The 20,601-nt window shown below is 49.0% G+C and overlaps 1 protein-coding gene across 6 annotated transcripts in view; it reads left to right on the top strand.

Moving 5' to 3' along the window:
• GGT1 (gamma-glutamyltransferase 1) overlaps window positions 1–19,403 on the top strand; it is a 32,466-nt gene extending 13,063 nt beyond the window's left edge. For 3 of the 6 annotated variants that reach the window (XM_063172762.1, XM_063172763.1, XM_063172760.1), the window contains exons 2-13: window positions 6,545–6,706; window positions 7,895–8,022; window positions 8,240–8,329; window positions 9,276–9,468; window positions 10,599–10,756; window positions 11,573–11,722; window positions 12,212–12,348; window positions 14,211–14,398; window positions 15,172–15,299; window positions 15,585–15,697; window positions 16,640–16,753; window positions 18,609–19,403. In XM_063172762.1, coding sequence (XP_063028832.1) covers window positions 6,549–6,706; window positions 7,895–8,022; window positions 8,240–8,329; window positions 9,276–9,468; window positions 10,599–10,756; window positions 11,573–11,722; window positions 12,212–12,348; window positions 14,211–14,398; window positions 15,172–15,299; window positions 15,585–15,697; window positions 16,640–16,753; window positions 18,609–18,752 — 1,701 coding nt within the window. In that variant the 5' untranslated portion in view covers window positions 6,545–6,548 and the 3' untranslated portion in view covers window positions 18,753–19,403. Of the gene's footprint in view, window positions 1–2,207; window positions 2,402–5,626; window positions 5,772–6,544; window positions 6,707–7,894; window positions 8,023–8,239; window positions 8,330–9,275; window positions 9,469–10,598; window positions 10,757–11,572; window positions 11,723–12,211; window positions 12,349–14,210; window positions 14,399–15,171; window positions 15,300–15,584; window positions 15,698–16,639; window positions 16,754–18,608 lie in introns of those variants that run through there. The other 3 variants (XM_063172759.1, XM_063172761.1, XM_063172758.1) reach the window with 3 other exon arrangements.
• The last annotated feature ends 1,198 nt before the right edge of the window (window positions 19,404–20,601 follow it).

Raw genomic sequence — 20,601 nt, 5'->3', positions numbered from 1 at the left:
TTTCCTTGTCATCTTGCACCCTCTGAGACAAATGTGACAGGGAGATTCTTGTCTGACCTAGACCCACTTCAGGGATGTAGCGACTTTAGAACTATGAAAATATTAAGAATAAAACCTGGTACCATCACACCTGCAGGGTCAGTAAATTAAGAAGAGGGTTCTGCTCAGTGGACTGCATCTTAAATTCCCCTGTTAATATTAAAGGTGTGACAGGCTAAAAGTGCAGGTTGATTTGTTTGGGGCAGAGACCAGACACCTTTCCACACTGTCTGCTTTTTCAGAGGATATTTGGGTGCTCCTGTCACAATCTTTTCTGTGGAGCACCATGAGTCTCAGATCAATAAATCAGACACAGTGAGAGGGGTGTGTGTGAACAGCTGAATGTGGCCTGGACTCTGATGTGTAGCTCAGACCGGCTGGTAGGAACAGCAGATACATCAAATCCTTCTGAGCCTGCAGAGTACTTTCTGTGCCAGGATCTACTTTCCAGAAATCTTCCATTTTTTGCTCAAGACCTCTTGGATAATAGCAATATAACTGAAGGGGCCTGTTCTCTTCATACAATGTCTTGAAAGGAGTATTTGAAGGTCACCTTTGAAAAATGGGCACAGACTGTATTCCTTCCAAATATCTCGGGGCTGAAATGCTCATGGTTTTTAGTACTGATTTTTCCACATGTAAATGTTAAACAGAACTCCATTTTGCGGCTATTATAGAAAAGATGATGTATTTTTAGGCAGGGAAAATATCACCCTAAAGCTTTTAATCTTGGAGCTTGGCCAGACTTTGTTAATGAGTCAGTGTAGCAGAGCTGTGCAGCAAGGGGAGATGTGGGGTGTCAAAGGCTGGAGTGGGGCAGGGGGACTGGGCTGGTCTGGAATTGGGGCATTCACACCTTTCCTGACCCCTGTGGGTCCAGAGACAGCATCTCTGTGCTGAATGCCATCCAGGCAGACTTTGCTTCATGCTGGCTTTGCAGAGAGCCTTCTGGCTGGAAGACGTGTGGGCTTGCATCCTCACTGTGCCCAAGTTTCAGGCAGGCTGTGATTTGTGTTAATTCTGGTTAGGCATTCAGCATTTCTGCATGGGCACTGAGTTTGTGCTCAAGGGAGGTTCTGGGGTTTTCTGGACAGACACAGTGGATTAAGTTTTAGTAGATGAGTCCATAAATCCAAGGAGAGTTTGTACAGCTCCTTTCCTCAGCCTGGGTTTTGTGCTGCGCTGCAGCCTTGGAGCTGCAACCTTGGAGCTGCAACCTTGGAGCTGCAGCTGTGCCTCCAGACTTGCCACAAACAGACATTGCTGCTTAAACCCTCAGTGAGATTTAGTGGTCGAGGGCAGGTTTCTCCCTCCCTGCCTTCCAGCCCTGCCGTGCTGCCTGCCAGAGGGTGCTGCAGTGGCAGCAGGCCGGGCAGAACGGGCATTATTGCATTTCTCCTTGCAGCTGGAGCACTGGTGTGGTGCCAGCTGAAGGTGGGGTGGCTGTGCTGGCTGAGAGGCAGCTGTGGAGCTGAGCAGGTGCCCTGGCACCCCTGCAGACAGGTTATGGCCACCAGGTGTGGTCACAGCTCAGTCTGGCAGTGCTGGGTTTGAGCTGAAGGGACAGACAGACACCAAATCCAGTCTGTCGTGGTGTGAGGGTGCCTGGCCATGGGGAGACAACCACATGTTTAGAATCACAGAGCCGTTTAGGCTAGAAAAGGCCTTTAAGATCATTGAGCCCAACCATTAACCCGGCACTGCCAAATCACCACCAATCCATGTCCCCAAGTGCCATATGCACAAGTTTTTAAAGCCCTCCAGAGGTGGTTGCTCCACAACTTTCTGGGGCAGCCAGACCACCATTTCAGAGAAGAAATTTTTCCTAACCAATCTAAAACTTTTTTAGGTTTTTCCTAATCCAAATTCCTAAATTTTTTCCTAATCCAATCAAAACCTTCCCTGGTGCAGCTTGAGTCCATTGTATTTCCTCACTCGCTTAATCAGAACTTCAGAGCTAGGAGTGAGGTGAGGAAAAATATTTGTACCACACAGTCACCAAATCCAGGAGCACAGAATGATTCTGCTGTTGATAAACAAACTTCGTGGATCCTAAAATATGCATTTTGAGAGGTGTGGGCTCTTGACTCTTCACCTAGTCAATGATTACTTCTGCATTCCTCTGGAACTGTGAATTCAAACATAATGAGTTCCAATGGGTTCATCTCTGTGAGCAGGGCAGTACAAATGCCAAATACAAGTTTTGGAGAGCTTTTGAGGAAGAGAAGTGGTTACTGCTTCTCCTACAAGGATGTTTTGCCCCTGGAAAAGGGTTCACTTCCTTTAAAAGGACATTCAGAGGAGGTCAGTGCACACAGGTCTGTGCAAAAGGACAGGATCAACTTGCAAATACTCTTGAGAGGTAAGGGGGAAACAGGAATTACCTTCATTGAGCCATTCCCCTCAGCCTGAAATTGCTGTGTGGGGTTTCTTATTCAACAGAATGTGTGAAAATGGGATTGTTTTTAGGAAGCAGATGAAAGCTTGCCAAAAGAGAATGATGGGACCAGACTAACCAGTCTGAATGAGTCCAGGTCTAGTAAACAACTTCCAGTTTAATGGCAAAAGAGCACCTGAAAACATCTTTTGCAACAGCTGGGAGAACTGAGATATTTTGATGAAGCATTTTGACTTTAAATTGGGAGTGACCATAACAATAATGTTTTTAATGGGGTTTATAAAAACTCATTCTGTACTACTTTAATAACTTGTGCTTTTGAGATTGAGTTCACCAGTTGTGGATTTCTGGGAGGTCCTCAACTAGGAAACACTGTGAAAACCATGGGAAATGGGGAATTCTGTGTTTATTCCACCTTTCTTTTTTTTTTTTTTTTCCACTTCATAGCTTATGCTGAAGTGTCTTAAAAAATGTTGGATTTGATGCTAAAATTTCTGCAGGGAGACATGAGGGATTTTTGAGGAAAAAGTTGCCTCAAGAGGAAATTATTGTCTCTCTCTCGGTGAACTCAGAGTTTGATCTGCATTGGGCAGAACAATACATCCCATGGGGCTTCAGCAAAGCCCGTGCCTGTGGAGGAGTCACAAATTCTGCAATGCTGGCATTAACCAAGAGGGGCTGCTGGCCCCTGGGCGGGAACCAGCACGGAGGCACCGTCAGTGAGGAAGGCTTTAACTGAGTTAAATGGAGTTGCTGTTTTAGTCCAGGGACTGCTTTGCCCTCCTGCTTCAGGTGGGAGCAGTGCCTGGGTCTGAATTTAGGAGCCTCTTTGGGCTCCTTCATGGCTTGGCTGAACCTCTGTTTGAGTTCCCTTCTCACTGGTGGAGCTGCAGACTGAGTAAGAGCTCAATTCAAACATCTCCTGATGGAATGTCACAATTTGTGATGTGTCACCAGAGCATGGCCTGTGTCCTGTGACAAGAGTCCAGATGTCCAAACTCCCCTTGCATTTCTTGGGGAAAGCAGGGGAGGATATCTCAAATGGCCCAATTGTGGCTGCTGGGCTGTGAGGGGAGCACAGGGAGCTCTCAGGATGGTGCAGGGGTGTGGAGCTCTTGCAAGATGGTTTAAAGCAGAAACCTGTTGGGATTGAGTTTGTGGTTAAAGTTTTCAGTGTTGTCAGTGGATGCTTCATTTACTGCTTCATTTGGGAACAAAGCAGTGCCTGATCGTGCCTGGGGTCCTTTGCCATGCCCTGGTATCCCACAGTTCCATCCCCACTGCTCTCCTCCTCCTCTTCCAATTCCCCTGGCGCTTTCCCTGACCATGGCAGGTTCCTCATCCCTACAGAACACCCCAGCCCTCTTGGCAGGGATGTCAGGCCCTGCCTCTCCTGTCTGTCACTAGCTAGCCACCCCCTGTTGCACTGGGGTACTTTAATTCAAGCCCAGTGTCGTGTTTAAATAAGGCTGTGCATGTTGGTGCTGCTGGTACAAGCACAGCCCTGCTGCTGCCTGGTCCTCTCCCTCTCCCAGTGCAGGTAAAGCAAGCAGGCTGCTCTGTAAATTCCATGGCTAGCACTTGCTGGTGGACCTTTATAACAGTGAGAAATAATTGTATTGCTTTTAATTGCTTTATAGCCCCTGGCTCCTGGAGGCCTGCTGCTGCCAAAGCACTCTGTGACTGGAGCCAGGCTTCCAAACAGCTGGATTTGGCAGGGATGGGAGGTTAAAGGCAGCCTCAGCAGACTGGGGAGCCTGCTCAGGTGGAGCCCTGCAGCTGCTGCTCCACTGCCATTAACAAACCATAATGGGGGCTCAGCTCAGAGGCAAGGTTCAGACAGACCATTGCTCCAAATTCCTGCAGCGTGCCTGCCCAGGGCACAAAGAGCACAGAGAGCTGTGTTAGCAGAGGGTGTCTGCAGGCTCCTGATCCCTCTCCTGATTTCTCTACATCAAACCAAGCACACATTGGGCTCTGCTGGGCCATGGTTGGGGTGTGCTCCCCTCTGGGGTCAGGCTGGGATGGGCTGAGCAGCTCATGGGAGCTGAGCTGGCTGCAGAGGTGGAGAGGATTATCCCCAGCCAGGCTTGCTCTCTGCTCATTGCTGGAGAGGAGAAACCTGCAGGTGTGGAGCCCATCCATCTGCTGCTTCCTGGGCAGGATCAGTGTGACAGATTGCACAGATGGACCTTCCTCAAGAGCATTCCCTGGAGTTACAGAGGCACGGGGTGGTGCAGCTCGGGGTCAGAGTCTGCAGGGCAGCCTGCGTGTGTGTGCTGCTGCCCAGGGGTGCATTATCCTCATGCCTGGCAGGCCAGGAGCTGTGCCTGGCTCACATGAAGTTGGTTGGAGGGCCCTTTCCAAGGTGTGCGCACTCAGCAGGCAGCAGGACACAGCATGGAGCTCTCCTGGCTCTGTGGGATGCTCACAGGTGTGATCCCATTCCAGGGAGGAGCTGAGAGCAGAGGCAGCACCTGGAATTTCCCTTCTCTCCTGCTGTCAGAACAACTTCCCTGAGGAGGCAGTGAAGCTCTGCAGACCCCAGCCAGGAGCCCAGGGGTTAAATCAGCACTACAGGGCTTGAAGGACAGCCCAGCACAGAGCAGCCTTCAGACCAAACAAAGTACCTTCTGCTGAGCTGGGGCACAGATAAAAGATCCCATGGCATTTCTTGTGTAGCTTGGAGGAGACTGCCAGTGCTGAAGCTGAAATACCTCTGCCAACAAACAAAACTGTCTTTAAACTCTGAGGCTGTGTGTGAGCTATTGTTGGGGACATAATGGCTCCTCTGTTTCCCTGCACAGTCATTGCTCTGCAAACACACCACTGGTCTCTTTTAAAAGTGCTTGAGTGTAAATTGAGTTCTAGAACCTGGAAAGAGGTTTCATCCATTTCCTTTTACTACCCTCAGCTGACACTTGTTTACAGAGCAGCACATACAGAAGATTTACAGCTGCTTTACCTGGATGGAGATGGGCGTCTGTAGTGCTCAGGCTGAGACTCACAGACACAGGCTTGCACAGCAAATGTGCCCAAATCCCCTGGTTTAGGGCAGGGGGTGAGGCTGGGGGGGCTGCTTGCTAATCACCCCCTCTAAGAAAAGTGTTGGTTTGGCTGGCCTGGCCTGTTTCCTTTATTTAGCTCAGTGCTGGCACACTCCCTGCTGCCTGATGCCGAGTGTGTGCCTGCTGCAGGGCACTCAGGGCTGCTCTGCCTGCTGAGCTCACTCTGCCTTGGGCTGCTGGGCGCCCACACTGGGGCTGGTGCATCTGCTCTCCACCACAGCTCCATGGACTGGCTTTGCCCTGAGCATGGCAGAGGCTCTGGTAAGGTAAAGGACATCCTGGCTGCTGTGCTGGAGCTGTGCTAAAAACCCAGAGCTGCAGTACAAAGGGGGGAGGTGGTCTCTGAGGGCAGTATGATTAATTTGGGTCTCTTTTGCTGGAGTGGTCTTGTAATGGAAAAGAAAATGGATCAAAGAGTAGCTGTAGAAGCTGTATTTGCTGAAGTGCCCGTCCCAGCAGGGTGGCAGTGAGTGTCCATCCCCTCAGTGGCTCTCTGCTCATCCCTGTGTGTGCCCAGAGAGCTCCCTGGGCTCTGTGCTCACTCTCAGATGAGCAGCTGAGAGCAGGACTGGGCACATGGGGAGGACCTGAGCCCTGGCCATGGCCCTCTGGGGGTGCTGGGATCACTGGGAGGGTGCTCTGGCCCAGGGCCCAGGCAGGAATGGGTGCTGTGCTCACACTGTGGCTTCAGCCAAGGCTGATTCCTAATGACCTAGATGTGTTTTGCACTGCTTCTTAGCAATACAATACAAGCAGTGTATTCTTAGTCTCTTCCAGACAGAGACTCCTCCACAGACCTGGCATTTAAAAGCAGATTATGTGAAGTTAAATTTTTTAATTTTTAATTTTTTTTTTTTGTCCTGAAGATGGTGTCAGCCATGACTGGCAGCAGTTGTGTTCTGCTCCCTGGATTTCCCTTCTCCCCTGTGCATCTGGAGGTTTCTGTGCTGTTTCCTGCCTGCTGTAAGGGTGATAGCTGATGGTTTGAGGATACCAAAGGAGGTGGCAGCAGGGCTGACCATCCTGTCTCTCCCCACAGGAAGATGAAGACGCGCTGTGTGGTGGTGGCAGTGGTGGCTGTGGCCCTGCTGGGGCTGGTGCTGTTCCTGGGGCTGTTCTTTGGGCTGCGCTCAGGGGACCCCCACACCTACAGGAGGGCGGCCGTGGCCACCGACGCGGGGCCCTGCTCCATCGTTGGCAGGTACCCACTGGGGGAGGGGGTGCACTGGGGTCCCAGCACGAGGGGAGAGATGAGAATCTTCTGAGAATCCATGTCCCAGAAGGCTGATTTATTATTTTAAAAGAAAATTTATTACATTAAATTATATAATTATAATTATATTTTATATATAATTATATTTTATATATAATTATATTTTTATATATAATTATATTTTATATATAATTATGTTTTTATATATAATTAAATTAAATTGTATTAAAATTTTAGAAGAAAATTTATTGTATTAAAAGAAAATGATATATTGAAACTATACTAAAGAGTAGAAGAAAAGGATTTCATCGGAAGGCTAGCAAGGAAAAATGGGATGATAATAAAATCTCATGACTGAGCAGAGTCCCAACACAGCTGGACTGTGATTGGTCAACAAGTAGAAACAACTCACATGGACCAATCAAAGATGCACCTGTTGCATTCCACAGCAGCAGATAATTATTGGTTTTATTTTACTCTGAGGCTTCTCAGCTTCTCAGGAGAAAAAATCCTAATGAAAGGATTTTTCATATAATATATCTGTGCCAACCAACTCACTGTGCCCTGCCTCTCATTGGCTCTGACAGCTCTGCCATGAGACACAACTGCTGCTTCCCCAATGTTCAGGTGCAAGCCCTGCAGTTGCCCAGACCATGAATATCCATCAAGCATGGATAATCAATCCCTAATCTACCTGTAGAAAGAGGAGATCCTAATAAACCCCAGGCTTTTACCATGCTTGACCAGCTTTACTGCAGCTGCTCACAGACAACATAGCAGGCAAAGATTCCTTGGATCCACAATCAGTGAGATCAAGAGTTTTCTTTCTACCTCCTTTAAATAAAACCATTTATTGAGGTATCCTTCAGTTCTGGTCTCAAGTGCTGCAGGTTCAAGGCTCCTGAGCAAGCTGTAATTTCTCATGACAGTGTAATCAATGTGTGTGGAATGTCTGTCCCCAGGTGTACTCTGTCACCTCTCGCTGTTCTCAGGCTGGTTTGGATGTGTCTCTGGCCACACTGACCACTGAGGGTCTGTTCTCCCTGGTGACAGAAGCTCAGAGCTTCCTGAGGAGCCCATGGGCTGGGAGTGGACAGATGTGCCTCGGAGGGTGTGCCATGCAGTGCTGACAGGGAGCTGAGGCACTGTCTCATGTCCCTTCCCTCCTGCTCACAGGGACATCCTCAAGCAGGGAGGGTCGGCGGTGGACGCCGCGATCGCAGCCCTGCTGTGCGTGGGGCTCATGAATGCTCACAGCATGGGCATTGGAGGGGGCCTCTTCTTCACCATCTACAGCAGCACAGGTAAGGGACACGGCCTCGCACACCTGGAACAGCTGGAGAGCTTTATCTAAGTGATTTACCCTACCTGGAGAAGGTGGATGATGCTCACAGCCTCTGGGGGAATGGCAAAAATAATTGCCAAGGACCTGGCTCACATTGGTCAGAGTCCTCCAGCAGAGACCATGGCTGTGTGCAGAGTCCAGAGCTAAACATCATCTTCCTTGCTCTGTCATTAAAGGAAAAGTGGAAATCATTAATGCAAGAGAAGTGGCTCCAAAGAAAGCATCAGAGGACATGTTTGGGAACAACACACAGCTGTCTCTGAAAGGTATGGCATGCTTCAGCATTCTCTGCTACCAGCACATCTGCATTGAGAACATTCCTTATGGTTGGTTCTTGCCTACCTACAGGATTTCTCACCTAGAAATATCCTGGAATATCCTCTTGCACAATTTGCAAACTCTGTCCTGACAAAGAAGCTAAAACCAATGCCCTTTAAACTAGTCAGGGACCCCATCACTTTCTGCTTTTCACTTCTTGAAAAAGCAGGTGAATGCAAAGCACTGAGTGTGGCCTGTTCCACATGTGCCATCTTTGCTTTCCACTTCTTTGAATTAATCTTTGTGTGGATCACCTTGGGTTTTGTCAGTTCAGGTGTTCTCCCTAAATTACTTATTGTGGTGGCTTCAACCACAAGCCCCATCAGGCTTGGGGTGTCCAGAGAAGTTTCCTTTCAGGAAAGTATTTTCTAATAAGAAATAGAAAGAAATACTAACTAGTCCTCTTCATGGTCACTCTTCTAAGCAAGCATCTTGGAGGGGGTTTGAGCAGTGTATTGAACTTCCAGGAGATGCAAGAGAAAATGGGATTGAAGCAAACTGCAACATCACTGTGGGATGTGGCATCAGCCTGTTCCAGCTGTAGCTACAATGCTGTAACAAAGTTTTGGTTCCAGTACATGACAGTCTGTGTCCTCTCCCGTGACAGCTCCTGTGCTCTGAGCAGCTTTGCTCTGATACAGAACCTACAGAGGGAAATGACCCCAAAACTGGAGTTACCAGCAAGAGCACAGAGGGCTTTCAGCAGTTCAGAATACGTAGGCGCAAATGTCAGACCAAATTATTCTGTTAATTCTGGTAATTCTCACAAGTTGAGCAGGTCCCACAAGCCCTGCCTAAACCAGGGCTGGCAGAGATGCCTGCCCTACCTCCTGCTCCATCAAACACTTTCTTTTCTGGCTGTGGGAGACTTACCCCATTCCTTTTCTGCTCCAGGGGGACTGTCAATTGCTGTTCCAGGAGAAATCCGTGGCTATGAGCTGGCCCACAAACGGCATGGCAAACTGGCATGGAAAGATCTGTTCCTGCCCAGCATCAAGCTGGCCAGAGAAGGATTCCCTGTTGGGAAAGGCCTTGCTGCAGCCATCAAATCAAAAGAGGAGGCAATTGAAAAAAATCCCTTGCTGTGGTAGGTAGAGCAGTTGCTGTTCTATGCAGAGAAATTTGGGTTGGCTGCATCCAATCTGCAAATTCCCTGTGTTTGTGCAGTGTCCATGAGGAGTGTATCATCATCATCCCCTGCAGTAACCACACTCACTGTGCCTGCTGGGGTCACTGCAGATACCTAAAGGTGCTAAATCATGGGGAATGTTCAGTCCTGACCTTTAAAGGGGGAGAAATTCTGCTCCTGAAGCCCATTTGTCTGAGCAAGGTGGAATTGGAGTACGTGCTGGGGTCAGCCTGCCCAATGGCAATGGATTTTCTGAATCCCTGCTTTTCCTCATGCTGTGAGTGCACCAAGCTGATCCTGCCTGCATTTGGAGTAATTGCAGTCTCCTTGAACATCTCATCTGCTGTCAGGCAGTGGGAATTGGGATCATCTCTGACTCTGCAATCAGCCTTCCTCAAGCAGTGCCTCTGACCATCCACTTCTGGCAAAGACTTTGAGCACGAAGGGTTTTAAACACTCTTCACTTCTTACAGTCAAACCCTTACTGTTTATGCACAGCCCTCATGGAAAACATGCTTAATTCTCTCTTTTCCTAAAATCTCTGCCAGCTGCAGGTTTGTTTCCTATCTAATTGATAATGTACACCCTGGCCTGCCTCCTGTCCTTCAATCAGGCAGGTCCACAGCAGCACAATCATGATCCATCATGGGGAGCTAGAGAGAAAACAATCTACCTTGAAGTGATCTATCAGACAGGGACTGAAACACTTCTGGATTTACTGGAATCTGTGAACCTCATAGCTTAACAGGCTGTGCTCTGAATGCACTGCTGAGTGCAAGGACTGTGGCCCCTCCTGGGCATCTTGAGGCACTTGTTGGCCCCTGGGGTGGGCAGGGAGGGTGGTGCCATGGTGAAAATCCCTGCTGCAGGCTCCATGGAGCACACTGGGCATGTGGAATTGCAGGTCAGAAAACACTGTTCAATTCTGTGTCCCAGTGCCAGGATCTGAGGAGCCCATGGCTCAGGCAGTTTCCTTCTCTCCAAGAAGCACCAAGCATGAACACTCATGCTGCTTCAGCTGCCACTGACACACATAGCTCTGAACTTATCCCTCATATCTGATCTTCCCCATCTCCTTTCTCTGCTAGTGAAGTGTTCTGCAAAGGAGGGAAAATCCTGCAGGAGGGTGAAACCATCAAGATGCCCAAACTAGCCGAGACCTACGCCACCATAGCCAATGAAGGAGCAGATGCCTTTTACACAGGAAGCCTGGCAAAGCAGATCATTGCTGACATCCACAATGCAGGTGAGGGCCAGGACACCCTTCCCGAGCAGCAGGAGTGACCACACTGCTCAGAGCCCCAGGAGCAGCCAGTGACTTGCAGAACCTTGGGAGAGGCCAGCCCTGAAATGCTGCCTCTGAGATCTGTGGCAGCAGGACACCCAAAAGAGGCACTTTAACAGATGTGTTTGAAACTCAGAAATCGAGAGTGCTTGCTGTGCATTGCTGGGCCACAGAGCCTCCCAAGTCTGTGCAGTTCAGGCTGTTCACAGAGCCTGAATGCCACGAGTTTGTGCCTAAAATGTTCCATCCGTGGTGGTCCTGCGAGCTCTGAGCTGTTTGATCCCTCGGTGCCACTAGATGGTGGCAGTATCCCATCCTCACCAGCCAGCACTGGGCTTGGTGAGCTCCCTGTGAGTAATTACTGGCTTCATTTGTGGTGGATAATTACTCACTCTCTTCCCCCTTCAGATAAGAAAGAATATTCAAATTATTCTACCTCTGGGGTGCCATAAAGCATCTGCACCCAAAAGTGCATCTTCCTCCTGTAAACAGAATTCATAAGGACATTTTGTAGCCTGACACTCCTGGTGTCCTTTGTAAAAAAAAGATGGATCACCAGAGTTGTGGCTGCTGTAAATCAGCCCAACTTTGTGCTTAGGCTATCTGAGCATGAGATGGATCTATCAAGGAGTAAATCTCCTGGGCACACATCTTTGCTTTCCTCACCTTGTTGCCTTTTGGATTTGTCCACGCTGTGATTCATGGTGGTGTAGCATGACCTCCCCTTCCCACCAGAGATGACACAAACCCACATCTCCATTTCCCTTCTCTTTCCAGGGGGAATTGTCACATTGGAAGACCTGCGGGACTACAATGCCACAGTGATCGAGGACCCCATACAGATCCAACTCGGGGAGTTCACCCTCTACACACCCAGTGCCCCCCTGAGTGGCCCAGTGCTGGCCCTCATTCTGAACATATTGAAAGGTGAGAGTGCCACAGAGCAGTGCCCCACAGGCAGCAGGAGCTGGGGGAACTCCAAAGACATCACCTTTTTTGGGGGAGCAAGGTTTTTTGGGGGCTAGGCCTCCAGCAGGTGAGAGGTCTGAGAGCCCAGGAGAGATCAGAGGTGCAGAAACATTCCTGTTCTGCTGTAAACTCAGGGATGTTGCCTTCCTACCTGAAATACAGGTGCAAGAGGAAAAATATTTTCCAGATGGGGAACTTCCCTGATACTTGTATGGGTGGAACCTAACATTTACTTGAGGCTTCTTTGGAAATCACCTCTGCAAGTACAAATTCTGCTGGTGACTCCCACAGTGCTCAGAACTACCAGAGCTCCTGAGCTCTCCATGTGGAGATGAGGACAGTCCAGTGACTGCATCTGGGCTTAGAGGTTCTACGTTTGGCACAGGTGCATTAGCAATCCATGGACCCTGTGCTTTGTGTTCACACTTGTTTGTGCTCTGTTTCCAGGATATAATTTCTCTGCTGCCAGCATCAGAACCGTGGAGGAGAAGGGTCTGACCTACCACCGCATCGTGGAGGCGTTTCGCTTCGCCTACGCCAAGAGGACTCTGCTGGGAGACCCCAGATTTGTCAACATTACAGAGGTACCTGGCAAAAACCTTTTCTTTCTGCAACACCAAATGTGACTGGAACATGGCTGAAAGTTTTTTGGTGACTCCACTTTGTCAGGCATGCTCTGTGCCCCTGGCTGTGACAGGCACAGAGACAGCTCTCAGTCAGAAAGTGATGTCCTGTGTGGCTCACGGCTGAGCTGTCAGGGCTATAAATGGAGGCAACCTTCCTGTTGGAAGGAAAAGCAAACTCCTCAATTCACCAGGAAAGCTGGAGTACATTTAGGTCTAACTCTGCCTGCTTTTATAGTGTTTGAAGCCTTATTCACCATATTCCCAGCATCCTTGTGGCTCTCTAACCAGAGGCTTGCCTGTAGTAAAATGCTGCAGCAGATGGGAAGGGATAAGACTGCTTGTCCCAACTCTGCACTTTGGGCTTTACTGCTGTGCCTGCAACAAGCAGCACACTCTGAGGCAGCCCAGTCTGATGAACACAATTTTTCAACCTACAAAACTCAGGTCAGACCTTGCTTTGTCCTTGTCCTCTGCCCCATCCCATTCCTCTTGTCCCTGCAGCAAGTGTAGCCCTGCTTCCCTCACAGCAGTGTGGAGGCAGCTTTCCATAGCACTGCAATAATGGATGCTGATCAACTTCTACACAAAGGGGTGACTTTAACAGCTGCTCCTGTGACAGCTTAAAATGATCTTTTGCTACAGTGTCCATCTTCCAAGAAGGAAGACTGTCACCATGATATTTTATGAAAAATCCTTTTGCCAGGATTTTTTCTCCTAAGAAGCTGAGAGGGCTCAGAAACGAAATGTTAACAATGGTTATCTGCTGCTGTGGAATGCAACAGGTGCATCTGTGATTGGTCTCATGTGGTTGTTTCTAATTAATGGCCAATCACAGTCAGCTGGCTCAGACTCTCTGAGAGTCACGAGCTTTTGTTATCATTCCTTTATTTTCCTTGCTAGCCTTCTAATGAAATCCGTTTCTTCTATTCTTTTAGTATCGTTTTAATATATCACTTTCTTTTAATATGATATATATCATAAATTAATAAATCAGCCTTCTGAAACACAGAGTCAAGATTCTCATCTCTTCCCTTGTGCTGGAACCCCAGTGAGCACCACCACAGGAAGACCCTTGGGGGGAAACCTGTAGCCTCACTGCTGGGATTTGCCATGTGGTTATGTGGTGTAAAGTATGGGATAATTTTTTCTCATGAGTGCGAAAAACGCCAATCACTTGTTTTTAAAATTTTAAAAGTTTCATAGTAATAAAATGGTTATATAAAAATAGTAATATAATTAGAGTAATAATAATTTGGACAATTTGAATTAGGAGAATATGAGACAATAGAGACAAAGAGTTACAGATGTCTGGGTACCTTTTTCTGGGCAGCATGTGCATGAAAAAGGACCCCCATTAACAGAGGATTAACCCTTAAAAGCCACAGCCTGTTGCATATTCATACACCTTATACATGATGCATAAATTCCATTCAAACACAGGATTCTGTCTGGTCATCATCAACGTCTTCGTTCTAATCCTAACAGCACCTTCGAGGTGGGAAGAAGTTCATTTCTTCTGATAAGAGAGCAATAAATTCTTTTTCTCTGAAAGATTCAGGTGTCCTGGCGCTGCTATCTCACTGCAAGTCCTTTCTTTAAAAAAAGTATCCTACATAGCATCATTTCTATTTTAACAATTTTTATAACCTGAAACTATATTTAACACAGTACTTAAGAGAGTTAATACAGCATTACTTTCTAAAACAACACATACAATATTCATTTTAATATTTGCCAAAAGCAAACCATAAAATACGTGCATTTTTCACACGGGGACGTGCCTCAACGTGCTGAGTGGCTGCCCTGGGTTTCTCTGGCAGGCAATCAGGAACATGACATCGGAGCTGTTTGCGGACAACCTGCGGAGGAAGATCACAGACAGCACCTCGCACCCCGTGGGGTACTACGAGCCCGTGTACTACACTGGAGACAATGCCGGTACATCCCACGTCTCCGTTGTGGCTGACGATGGCAGTGCTGTGTCCGCCACCAGCACCATCAACCAATAGTAGGAGCTCAGACATTCCTTCCCCTGTGGGCCTTTGCCATCCTCCTAGCGCTGGTTCTGGGTGTCAAACACCTCTGAGTGTCACCTCTGGGGCGGGCTGTGGGTCAGCACTGCTGGGGATGGGCACTTCTGCCGAGCCTGCAGTCGGTGCTCAGCACTGAGGCTTCTCTCAGTGCTTGTGTCCTCTCTCTTGTTGAATCCCACCACAACACTGGCTGCATCTGGATCTTCTCACGAGCACAGCTATTGCTGCTGGTTCTGATTTCCCAGGCTTTTGGAAGGAATTTGAGCTAATGCAGCTGGCCTGGGAGCGCAGTGTTTGGCTGTGAGTGCTGTCAGAAAGAGCTGTGTTCACACATATGGCCTGGAGCCAGGGTGTGAAGCTTATTTTTATCCATAGAAAATGTCTCCAGCTTGACACATCTAAGCAAGGCCCCAGTCATTCCCAAATGTGCTGCCTCTGAATGGAGGGCAGTGCTGCCCACCTGGAAGGGGCAGTAGTTGTGCTGAGGTGCTGTGCTGGTTTTCCCCACGGGATCCTCTCAGGGGAGGTGTAGGAATGGCTCTGGGCAGCCTTTCCTCTGTGTGAAGCTGTGTACTCACAGTATTAACTGCTTCCTTCCCCCTAGGGGTGACAGAATGTCCTTTACAATGGGAGGGAGTGGAGCGTTACTCCAATCAAATTCCAGGTTTCACATCACAGTAAATTCAGCTGAAGCTCTGCCTGGATTTGCTGTGGGTTTGACCTGACTTTGACAATTTGTTTTCCCCAGCTTTGGCTCTGATGTACGATCCAACGTGAGTGGAATCATATTTAACGATGAAATGGATGACTTCAGCTCACCTTACATCATCAATGGATTTGGGATCCCTCCTTCTCCAGCAAATTTCATAGCTCCAGGTAGCTGTAAACTGCATTCCTGACCCAACCTTTTGGCTGCATTGTGCATGCTCACACTGCAGCATCTGTGTCATGGGACCTGCAGGGGACAGGGATGGGAGAGAGTCAAGAAGGAAATGAGTGCAGGGGATGGTGGGATCCCCAAGGGCTGAGCAGGACATGAGCTGAGTCAGGAAGGTGAATACTGAGCCTCTGGGCTTAGATGTGGAGCAAGAGCTGGAAATTGTGAGCTGTGAGCTGCAGGCAGAAAGCTGAGCCTCTGTGTTGCCTCTGTGTCCCCACCAGGTAAACAGCCCATGTCCTCTATGTGCCCCTCCATTTTGGTGGATAAAATGAAACAGGTGAGGATGGTGGTCGGTGCTTCTGGAGGAACAAAAATAACGACAGCAACAGCACTGGTACGTGAGGGTGTGGGCAAATGGGGCAAAATGGGAGAGGCAGCATTTGGGGGGACACCTGTCTGCACCTGTGACAGGATCATGGCTGTGGCTCCCTGCTGGGGCCAGGGGCTTGCAAAGGGGATTCCTGCCTGGCATTCTGAGGGCCAGACCTCCAGCAGCAACTCCTGCCAGGGCTACAAAGGTCGGCCATTAAATTGCCCCCTTTAGTGACTCCAGTGCCTCCTTTAGTGACGTTTTTGCTGGCAAGTTGTTCTTACCACTTACACAGGATTTGCTTTGAGTTCTGTTCTCTGCATCTCCATCTCCCTATTTACCTAGTTTAGAGTTGTTCCCATCCAACATCCCAAACTTTGGATCAAAGTCCTACAGAGAAACTAAGTAAGAACTCAGTTCAGGCATGGTGTCAGGCCTGACAGGCCGGGCCTCTGTGAGCTGCTGTGGCAGCAGCACCAGGCTGGATCTGGCCTTTTGGCTGAGGTAGAGGAGAATCCTGTAAAAACCACTACAAACAAGTTCCTAAGCCCTGGACTCTGAGTGTTCTCACCTCCCAGCAGCTCCAGCCTGCAGTTCAGTGCTGTAGAGAGGAGCCAGGCCCAGGGGAACTGTTTGTACAATAGCAGGAAGCTGTAGGTGTGTTTGCTGAGGTGACTGCTGTGTGCTTGGCTCCAGCAGCATAAACCCAGCCACCATGGCTTAGGGATCTGATCCTTTTGCTGCGTTCATTTTAGTCACTCATGGCTTCTTCGTGTGGAAATCTCCCTGAGCAGATACAAGCTGCAATGTACCTTTGTTTTGCTTGGCCAAGAGAAGAACCTCTGAAAGCCACATAACCCAGAAATGGTGCCTTTGGTGTGCTCTGGTGAGCATCCTTGAGGCACCTCTGCCTGTCAGACTTCTCTGAACACAGTAATTAACATTGAGGCTTTTTGCTTCTCACAGACAATCATGAATTCCCTCTGGTTTGGTTATGATGTGAAGAAAGCAGTGGAGGAGCCCAGAATTCACGATCAGCTGTTTCCCAACATCACAGAGCTGGAGCAGCAAATAGAGGAGGTTGGTCTCACCAGAGCCATACATGAACTTGTATGAGCTGGGCCCCTGGTGCTGGGAGGGCAGGCACTGTGGAAAACCATCATGTTTGGCCAAATGTTCCCAGGTGAGCAGCAGTAAAGCTGGTACAGGTCTGGTGCTGGGTCACAAAGAGCTGTGCAAAGTGCCCCTTCAGTCTCAGTCACACAGGGGTGAAGCCAGTGCATTGAAGAGTGACTTCTGTCTGACACTGAGCATCTGCTTGCAGTGATGCTTGGCACAAAGGAATTGCAAAGCAGCAAATCACATCAGGGCCCAGGCCATCCAGCAGTCTCAATCCAGTCAGTCTCAGGGAGCTCTTGTCCTGTTGTGTAACCTCATGATGAATCTGGAAGGCCCAGAGGGACCTGGGAACAGGCTTGAAAATAATTCACAGTAGAGATGTCAGCACAGCACTGTCAGCTGGAGAGCTGATGGCAAGGTCTGCCTTGCTCTCCAGACCCCTCACCTGAGCTGGCAGCTTCATTCACCCTGAGCACCTGCACATCCCCAGAGGCCTGAGGCAGGCACAGGCTTTGGACATCTCTCATGCCTCTGTATCTGCCTCTGTGTACCTATCTCATATCTCTGTGCCTCTCTATTTGGGAAAACAGTCCTACATAATGCAGTTTTATCAAACTCTGCAGAAGTTCCTCTGTTAATAAGCTTATAATGAAGGTAAGAGCTGGAATCTGCCAGCACTGAGGAGGATGCCCTGCTCTCTACAAGTCCTGTCTTCTCCACCACTGCCAGACAGGATCCATCAGTCCTGGCTGTTAGTGTGTGAATATCTGTGACCAAGAATAGTGTTGGTAACCCACACTGAGCACCACACATATCAAATTCTGAATTCCACTCCTTCAAAAGTAGGGCAAAGGGAAGAGGAGGAACAACACAGCCCTGTGCAACACAGGCCCTGAGCACCTGGCTGGTTGTGGGGGATGCAGGGTGCAGAGCTGCAGCAGGTGCATTTTGCTCACACAGCTGTGCATTGCAGGGCATTAAGCAGGTGCTGTTTGCTCACACAGCACACACTGCAGACTGCAGCAGGCACAGTTTGCTCACCCAGCTGTGCATTGCAGGATGCAGCAGGTGCAGTGTCCCTTTGTGCTCATGCAGCTGTGCATTGCAGGTGCAGTTTCCTGCAGGTGCAGTTTCCCTTTGTGCTCACAGAGGCTGTGCATTGCAGGCTGCAGCAGGTGCATTCATTGCAGGGTGCAGCAGGGGCATTTTCCCCGTGTGCTCACAGAGCTGTGCATTGCAGGGTGCAGCAGGTGCAGTTTTCTCACACAGCTGTGCATTACAGGGCATTGAGCAGGTGCAGTTTGCTCACCCAGCTGTGCATTGCAGGCTGCAGCAGGTGCAGTTTTCTCACACAGCTGTGCATTGCAGGGCATTGAGCAGGTGCATTTCCCTGTGTGCTGTGCATTGCAGGCTGCAGCAGGTGCAGTTTTCTCACACAGCTGTACATTGCAGGCTGCAGCAGGTGCATTTTCCCCGTGTGCTGACCCAGCTGTGCATTTCAGGGTGCAGCAGGTGCATTGCAGGCTGCAGCAGGTGCCGTTTTCTCACGCAGCTGTGCATTTCAGGGTGCAGCAGGTGCATTTCCCCATGTGCTGACCCCGCTGTGCGTTGCAGGGTGCAGCAGGTGCATTGCAGGCTGCAGCAGGTGCAGTTTTCTCACCCAGCTGTGCATTTCAGGGTGCAGCAGGTGCATTTCCCCATGTGCTGACCCCGCTGTGCATTGCAGGCTGCAGCAGGTGCCGTTTTCTCACCCAGCTGTGCATTTCAGGGTGCAGCAGGTGCATTTCCCTGTGTGCTGACCCCGCTGTCGTTGCAGGGCATCGAGCAGCAGCTGAGGAAGAGGAGGCACGACACGGCGCGGAGCAGCAGCAGTGCGGTGGTCCAGGCCATCCTGCGCACCGAGCGCGGCTGGGCCGCCGCCTCCGACTCGCGCAAAGGCGGATTCCCCGCGGGCTACTGACCTGCTCTGCTCCTGCTCTAGTGACACCAAGGTGTGTTTGGGGGGAAGATCCTTTAGATCTGCAACTCAGGGACTTCTCACAGGAAAGAGAGCGCATTTACCTGTGATTCTGTTGATGGAACTGGGACAGTTCTCTACAGCCATGACCGAAGTGCCTCATGCCACAGCCGTCTGCTAGGACAGGCGCGTCCACCAGGACGTGCAGTGCTTACTTGAAGAGTCTGTTCTGCCTCGAAGAGTTTGTTCCCTGCCTCCTCTCCATCCCACGAAGACAGATTGGGTGCCCAGTTGCTCACTCAAGCTGCAGGAAGCGTTTCCCCTGCACGGTGTCCCTGTCACTGCTAGAGAAGATATTTGTTTCCTGTTGAGTAGGTGGGAGTTACAGGACTCTGGGGCTGGGTTTTCTAAGTTACAAACTAATAGGTCTGTGCCATAGCAGGAAGCCCAGCTCTAGACTGGGACAAGCCAAACTCACCATTCTGTTAACAAAAGATGTTTCTGCATTTCACCCAGTTGATTTTTGGAGATGAGGGGGGAAATGGGAAAATGGCTTCAAACTTTTTTATATTTCTGTTGAGAAGGTCTAAAGGGAAGATGCTACCTGTAAAACTCTGAGCACAACTAAAATAAATAAATACGGAGTCACACGTTTTCCTTGCCTGCACAGTTGCTGCAAAAAGGGATGGTGAGAGTCTGTGTGAAAGAAGCTCTTCTGAGACTTTTGTTTTTTCTTCACTGCTTTGATGAAGTCATGAGTAAGCAACAAGAGTTAAATATCCAATACAAGCTTGTTTTTCTGCACTTTGCATTTTATGATGTCATACTGCAGGCGTGAAATATCAGAGTTTGAGGAAATTAAATTTCTAAAAAAGGACACCATGCAGCTACTCTTGTTTAAAGGTAAGTTACTGTTAACCAGACTTTTAAGGAGCTCTCAGAAATCCTTGTCTGTTATGGAGCAGCTGAGAGTGTTTGCACCTCCATGAGGGGGTTTGGTGGAGGAGCAATACATCACATCACATCAACTTAGCCAAGACCAAACCCAAATGATCCAGGGGTTGTCATGCTCTAGTGGTGTTCTTGAAATCCTTGATACACAAGTGGCTGTAAGTTCTCTCATCTATTTGGCTTGTGGAAACTTCCTGTCAGTTCGTAAGAACCTTAAAATACAGAAAAGAAAATGAAAGTCTGAAGTTTTAGGCATCGTGCAGCCTCTTTCCTAGAAGTGTCTGGAGTTGAGGAGAGCCCAGTCTCACAGAATAAAGTGAGAGCTAGATGATGCATAAACCAGTCATGACTTTGACATACAGGTTTGCTTATATCATTTGACCCAAAGCTTTTACCAAACGTGTCCTGGGTGTGCTCTGGCTCCTTTTCCAGAGCTCTTACTGGTGGTGCTGCTTTAGGTGCAGCAAAGACAGTGACTGTAAATGACCTCTACTCACTGTGTTCCCTTTTGTTCCCCCAAGAGACCAGTCTGGGGCCAAGCCTCTGTCCCCTTATTGCCAAACTAGGACTTTCACTTTTCCACTTCTTGTAATTTCACTTCTGGTGCTCCCCAGTGTCAGGCTGCCTTTGGAATTGGGACTAGCTGAATTCTTTCTTGGCTAGGTGTGACCTGGGAAATAAAGAAAATTACTGCACAGCAAAATAAGCTTATTGGAATCTTACAGTCACTACAGTTAGTCTAAAATAGGAAGGGAACTGATTTCTGGGAAGTGCCTGATGACAATCCTGATTTCTGGTACAGGTCTGAGTGGCTGCTGCTGGGCTGCATCTAACAGTTTGTGGTGCAGCACTTGTTCTTATGTTCCTGAATTTCCTCTTGCTAGTCAGAAAATTCCCCTAT

This window comes from Melospiza melodia, chromosome 20 (genome assembly GCF_035770615.1).
Source record: "Melospiza melodia melodia isolate bMelMel2 chromosome 20, bMelMel2.pri, whole genome shotgun sequence".
NCBI lineage: Eukaryota > Metazoa > Chordata > Aves > Passeriformes > Passerellidae > Melospiza > Melospiza melodia.
This window is presented reverse-complemented; position numbering and strand designations above follow the sequence as displayed.